Genomic DNA, 7,548 nt, shown 5'->3' with positions numbered 1-7,548 from the left:
GGCTTCCCATATCATTTGGGTAGGTGCATTTATCAATTGTCTTTGGCCTTGTCAAAACTGATCGAGCAGATAAGCTCAGTAACTTCTTTTCTTTCTCTTTCTCTTTCTTCTTCTTCTTCTTCATTCTTTTCTCTTCCTCCTCTCCGTTCTTCACCTGCTGGTGAATCAAGTTATTGAAATAAAGAGATTGTTAGATCGAGAGAGGTGGGGATGTTTGAGTATTGGTTGTTGTTGGTGGTGTTGTTATTGGTTAGCTCTGAGAAAAAGAGAAGATGTTGATGTTGCTGTAAATTAGAATTAGGGTTTTCTCATAAGGTTGTTTAGAAGTTCGATTAGTGATGAATGAGACGGAATTGAGATGGGTTTATGTTTAATTGAATGATACGAAGTTTTTGTGATGAAGAATCAGTGAGTTAGGGTTCATGTTCATTTCGAAATAGAAGATGATGATGATGGAAGTTAGAGATGAAATTAGTGGTTTAGGGAAGAGAATAGAGATGGATTTGTCCAGAATTAGGGAATAAGGTTGATAATCATCTCTAATTTGATAGTCAAGGTTTGTAGTTTTGGAACTGAAGCTCAAGTAGTGGTTGTTTATTATGCTGTTTATTTTGTTCTGAGATGCATGTGCTGATGTTGTGAGAGTTGTACAGAGTTGGATTCGAGGATTAGATGAATTGTTTGTTCGTACCAAATAAATATTGGTGTTGTCTGTGAGATGATGAAGTTGGCAGGGTTGTAAAGTAGGTGCTTGTGTAAGAAATTAGATGGAATTCTAATGTGTAGAACTAGAGTTATTGAACTGAGTGTTGCATAAAATTGGTTATGCTGAGATTGAGATTACAGGATATAGTGGTGGAAATATGGCAGGTGGTAATGTTGAGTGGTAGCTGAAGTTGCTGGTGTTGTGTATGTAAAGTGAATTGGGAGGAAGAGAGTATTTGTAATGTTGCTTAGCAGTGGCCTTAGTGGAAGCTTGTAACTGCAGAACAGTTGATCTTTATTAACAACGATCGATTCAAGGATGAACTAGTGGATCGTGGATCTCGAGGTAGGCATGGCTTGTCAGCAAAAGAGGTGGGAATACTTTTAACTCTTTTGAAACCATTGTTGTTTCTTTTACAAAAGTTTATGTTTTACAAACTCATGCATTGTATATTTGTGCATTTTATACATTGTTTAGTTTGTAGTATGATTGTTCTGTTGATTCTTTGAATCTTTCCATGAATTTGAAAGGACCTGTAATATTTTGTTGTCAATATGAATTGTTGTGGGAAATGAGAATTTCCACGTGTGTTATATAGGATACGCTCCTTCCTTTATATCTACATGAATTCAGCTTTTATGCTTATTAGGTGTGGAACAACCTGGCATCAATATAGCTATGTAGGTGTGGAAAACCCGGCATCACTAATATAAATTGTTTGAAGAAGGAGTTTGTCCATATACATTGTTTGTGCATTTCCAGTGACTTAGTGACTTTGATGTTTGGGAAAACATGAATTGTCTTCCAAATCTTGCTCATGATTTCTTTAAAGTTAAATGTTATTCCTGCTGGGCGCCCCGTCTAGGGATGATGTGCTCACCCTTTCCCATTTTCAGTTTCAGAGGCAGATCAGAGTTGCGCAGCGAAAGCTTCGAGGAGTTGACTTCGTTAATTAGTTAACTTCTGCTATGTTTATTATGCTGTTTATTTTATTTGCAAACAAAACGACAATTGTACATGTATCATTTGAGAGAAGTTTTTGTATATATATTTCTGAGCGGGGTTAATTTTGTGTTAAATTTTATAGCAGATTTCTTAATTGAATGTCTAAATAAATGATTTAGATTTCTAGTGCGTCTTTATTTAGTTAATCTCTTGGATTAATCAGCTGCTAGCTTTGGAGGTGTTAAAGTACTAATCCTAGAATAAAAGGAAGAAAAAAACTACATATTTTATGGGAAAATAAAAGGAAAAATGGGTTATGCTTAAATAAACAAATATCACCAAATTTCAATGATAAAAATATTGGTGTTTCTTGATGTCAATGATACCAGTATGAGTGAATACTACTGATATGGGTCCTTGACACGGCAAATCATAGTCTAAAATCACATATTCTGGATAATATAAGACGGAATGCTTTGGCAACCCAGTCGAATTTTTTATCCGACTAGGAAGATCACAGTATTGATGTTTTAAAATCGGAAAAGCTAGAGGTGGACTGACAGGAACTAGAGCAGGGGGCAGGGAGGAAGTATGGAGGGGATGTATGCGCCTATGATGCATAAATAATTAAAATACCGGATTAGGAGGAGAAGAAGTGTTTTTTCCTAAAAAGAGGAGGAAACATGTCTGCGTTGAATCGCGGAAAAGGTTAACTATGTGTTGTCCACTATTTTAAGTTGTCTGTTTTGTTCTGCTTTTGCTATTTACTTTGACCAGTTTGATTCAATCCTTACTTCCACAAGAACAGTTGAAGAACAAAAGGGTTCTTCGGACTTTGGATGCATGTTGAACTTTACCACCCCAAATCTTTGATTACAATTTTGGTCGTCTGTGTTTTCTGCTTTTGTTTAACCCTAAATAGGTCTTCGAATGCTTTCTCTGTGAGCCTCCTTTTAGCTAAATATGGAGTTAGTTGTAGTCTACTCGTAGTAAAAATGGGGGCGGTTTCAGACTTTCAGCGGGAATGTGTTCAAATATGTTTACGCGGGAAACTTAAACAACAATAAAAAGATCAGGAAAAGTGGGAACTGGTTGAGGAATTGTGGGGATTTGAGGTAGCAGCAGATTTACAGGTAAGAATTCTCTCATTTAACTAAAGACAAGCCGAGAGACAGATAACTCATAAGAGTCAAAAAGAAAAGGACAGAATCCAAAAACAGTTCCACCATTAGAGAACACATACTGGATCTTTTTGAAATAAAAATCTTTAGTAGTAGGGTCATCAACCCACTTCCTATAAATTGCGATAAGTACACGCAAATGTATTTTCACCCTTTCCAGCTACTATTAGATCTAATAATGGATCTTATCTTTTGCACAGATATTTTACACAAAGGAGAGACTAGCCAAATGATTTTGTTGAGCATGATGATGCCGTAATATATGAAGATCTCTGATCAATTTTCTCCTAATTCTACTCTTCCTTTTTTGCCTTTATAGATAGATCGTTTTTAGGAGACTGGAGATAGATGCTATCAAGTTATCACATCACATGGGTCCATGCATGGACTGTAAACACCGTCACATTAAATAAATAAATGGCTGTTTTTCTATGTTCCTTCTTAATGCTCTCTGACTCTGACGGTATGGCCATGACATGATCAGGATCTACACTGTACGAAGACCCCACACACTCTTTATCTTTCTCGCTACAGATTTATTTATTTATATACTGGTGGTGGACCCACAGAGTTTCTGAATGATTTCAAAATGAATTTTCAAACTGTTGGATATCGTATTTAAAGCCAGCGCAAGTAAGCTCATGCCCTAGCTAGCTCTGATATTATAGATAGCCCATGCCAGGCAAGGTCAGTACGGTCTCCATCTATCCCTTCCGCCTGTTTCTCTTTTCATGATATGGAGGATTCTGTCAGGAGGGGTTAGTGTTAGCAAATTTGGATTTTATTGGGGAGGGTCTGTTGGTGTTGGGTATGTTAATGTTTTAGATAGAATAAAGTCGGTCAAACAAGGGCTCGTGTTTGAACTTATTAAACTACAAATACCGGTCTTCCTTTGTCTCCTGTTTTCTTCGTCTCGTATATGCTTCTACAAATTTAGACACCGACCCACGAGAATACTTATCACAATTTTAACTAGTACACGAGAATACTTATCACAATTTTAACTAGTATACGCACCTGCGATGCACCTGCCGAATTATCGTTTCGTTACAAAATATAGAAAGTAACTGATTAAAACACTAAGGCCGAAGACTCCACCCTCAAAATAAAGATTAATGTTTCACAATTCTATTTCTTGTAATCAATTAGGATAGATGTTACTTACATTTCAGTGAGTGAGGAATTTGACATAGATACTAAAGTGTAAGATATCACAATATTTATTTTTGTTTGCATAAGCTAACACGACGTAAGAACTTCCTTGTACACCACATTCTTGGTGAACGTTCCAACTTTATCAGCAACGTTTCCTTTCTTGATTAACACCTTAGTGTTGTTACTGGAAACACCTCTTGAAAGCCCAACATATAATTATCCATGACTGAAGACATGCTCGGGAAGATAAATACCGGTGTTTTCGATTGTTTGACCTTGTGCTTTGTTGATGGTGAATGCAAAACACATACGTACCGGGAATTGCTTGCGTATCATCTTAAACGACAACTCAAGATTCTCTGGCGGGCTCATTGGCATCCTATGGAGGAATACTCGTTTACCCGTTGAATTCCCACTGAGGATCACTGCATCGATACAATTTGGAAAGAACTTCTTTATGATAAGCCTGGTACCATTGCATAACCCGTTCTTGGCACTAACATTCCTTAGTAGCATGATGGGTGCTCCTAGCTTCAGTTTCAATTCATGAGGAGGTAAACCACCCGGGGCTATTCCGTTCAAGTGTTCTTGAAGATAGAGGTTTTGGAAATCATTTCCACAGAATCAAATGAATAATACATATGCTCTTCTCCCAGAAACATGCTAACCACTCGATCATTTAACTTATCGACATGCTCATTCAGTGGTGTAATCAGTGCCCGGTTAAGCAAGTAATCTTGATCCTTAGAATTATCTGCCAAGTCGGGAAAGGTAACATCTATCAGTTGAGACACTGAATCTTCACCATTCCAGGGTATCACCATATCATCTGGCATCTTTATCATGTCATTTGGCAAAGAAGGTTCATTTCCATCACCAACTCGCATCAAGAAATCAGAATAAGACGTATCGCCCACTGCACGCATATTCTTATTCAGACGAAGAACCTCTACATGTCTCCACAGAGACGACCTGGTAAGACACGAATCAACCATTTTCCCCCTTGAAGCTTTTGGTACAACTGGCAGAACCTGACGGAAATCACCTCCCATAATAAAAATCTTACCACCAAACGGCTTCTCGTTACAAGTTATATCTCTCATAGCCGTATCAAATGCCTCGACAGAATACCGATGTGCCATGGTAGCTTCATACCACATGATCACAGTAGCTTGAAGGAGAAGATCAGCCAACTTGTCATTTTTAGCGATGTCACATGTAGATGTTGCTGGGGTGAATGGAAGCTTGAATCTTGAGTGTGCAGTTCTTCCGCCATGTAACATAGTAGCTGTTACTCCAGACGTAGTTGTTGCTATGACAATTCCACCATTTCTTCTAACGGTCGACAAAATAGCACGGTAGAGAAAAGTCTTTCTGGTACCTCCTGGACCATCAACAAAGAATACCCTGCTTTCTTTTCTTCGGACGGCACCCATAATTGCATCGTAAGCCTTGGACTGATCTTCATTCAACTTGTCCACATTCATCATATCTTTTTCGGAAACCGGAATGGATACCTCCTCCTCGATCAAATCAGACATCTGTAAATTATCATCCAATATGCCCACAATTGCTGGAAGATCATAATCTTTTAGACGCTTGCCATGTTGATGAAGCATTTGCCCCAACTCTCTAAGAAGATGATCTGATAAGTATGCGGAGCTTGTATCACTTGAACTTGCATAATCTTCGACCATGTCGTTGAAGAACTCCTCCCACAGCTTTCTAGTGTCCATCGAGTTGAAAAAAACCAATATGCTACCAAAAAGAGTTCTCAAAGCTGACGGCATCTTGTTTGTTGCTGCTTCAGCCATACACGCCCTCAAACTATTATCATTTTCCAACAACCCACGTGCCCCCGCTGCAGTTTTAAATATTCGAAATTGTTTGCGGTCAACAAATCTTCATATGAAGTGGCACCCCTGACATGCATATGTAAGAGCCTCGGAAAAAACCTTTCAACTGCAGTAGGGGGTACAAAATATACCCTAGCAATGACCCTCTGTTTAGTTCTTCTTTTCTGCCATTTCATAGTTGCTTTATCCCATTTATAATGTTCAGGAAACTCCCGATACAACCACTGCCTAGCCGTAGGATCACAGGCATTTGTAACAAAATACTCAGTCAATGTCGTTTTGGAATTATTTTCATTTTCCAAGACCTCATTGACTGTTTGATGCTCGTATAACATGACACTGTTTTTCTTGGGCATATGCAAATGTAATCGTTGAAATGCTGGACACATCTTATTCATAGCAAACCTGTATATTCTCCACATTGCCTCTTGAGCACACACCCATCTTGCATTGATATAACGTGTTACCATGTCATTCTCGAATTCTGGACGCACTCGCTGCACTCTAAAGAAAATACGATCTGGGCCCTTGTAGACGTACTTGTAAAGATACTTCACACTTTGTACACTGGAACAAACTTCTACATTGATGTGGCAATCGTATTTATGAAGAAGCCATGGATTGTAAGGAACCACAAATCTGTTATCCGCCATGAATTTCTTACTCATTCTTATAGTATTTCCATCATCTCTCCTCTGATAAACTAGGTATGCATCTTTTCCTTGCACGATACATTCCGAAAACTGTTCGGAAACCCTCTCTTGCACTTTCCTTCCCGCATGCACTTACTTCCACACGGACCATGTATCATCCATTTTTTCACACACTTGTACAACTCGGGCTCTTTATTTTTATCAGGGATTTCTACTCTAACTATGCGATCATAATCATCAGGACCTTGTAACTTGTCTTATTTTTCCAAAATAATCAACATATGGACATGAGGTAAACCTCTTTTCTGAAACTCAATCACATGAACATGAGCAGTTACTCTTCCTAGCACATTCTTTTTGAAGATATCTTCCTTCAACTCTTCAAATTTAGCACGGAAGACTCTAGTTGTTAAATCAGGTCTATCTGATGCGGATTGACCAGGATGTAAGTTAGCTACAATCTCGGGCCAGAGTGGATTGCAAGTCATCGTAAGAAAAATATCAGGCTTCCCATATTTATGTACCAAAGCCATCGCCATCTTGGTATCGCTGGTACATATAACGCGGCCCACCAATATATAAAGAAGGTAGTACTATCTTCTTGCCTAGTTCGTCTATTGAGAAAAAAAAACGTATCAAGAAGTCATGCATATTTGATGTACTTAGGATATAAAATTAGAAACTTACCAAGTTTCTCGCTTTCTTTTAAAACTAAAGTGGATTATGAAGCTTTGAATTTGAATTTGATTTTAGGAAAAAAAACAAAATGCACATATGTATTCAACTTATAACTTACCTACGCTGGTCTCGCCCGCTCTTTGTGCATCTTGTAATCCTTCGTAGAGTTCCACCCTTAATTGCTTTTGATGACCTGTAATCCATCCGAGCCTAGCAGCGTCAACTTTAACTCAATTATCCACAATGTACTGTTGCAACAATCGCCCGCCTCGAACAAAAAGTGAATCATGATTGTTGCGCATTTTTCCAACAATTAAAAAAAAAACCAAAAATTGATTAAAAGATACTTAAAAAAATGTGAGTTCATGTCTTTA

The 7,548-nt window shown here is 38.1% G+C and overlaps 1 protein-coding gene across 1 annotated transcript; it reads right to left on the bottom strand.

The window, feature by feature from the left end:
- Window positions 1–4,565: 4,565 nt before the first annotated feature.
- On the bottom strand, window positions 4,566–6,511 carry LOC113324879. Its single transcript, XM_026573161.1, has 2 exons — window positions 5,943–6,511; window positions 4,566–5,889 (listed from the first exon to the last, which is right to left on the bottom strand). Exons 1-2 carry the CDS (start codon window positions 6,509–6,511, stop codon window positions 4,566–4,568), a joined length of 1,893 nt encoding a protein of 630 aa, XP_026428946.1.
- Window positions 6,512–7,548: the final 1,037 nt, after the last annotated feature.

Source organism: Papaver somniferum, chromosome 11, assembly GCF_003573695.1.
Source record: "Papaver somniferum cultivar HN1 chromosome 11, ASM357369v1, whole genome shotgun sequence".
Taxonomy (NCBI): Eukaryota; Viridiplantae; Streptophyta; class Magnoliopsida; order Ranunculales; family Papaveraceae; genus Papaver; species Papaver somniferum.
The sequence above is the reverse complement of the archived record's forward strand: the minus strand, read 5'-3'. Positions and strand labels throughout refer to the sequence as shown.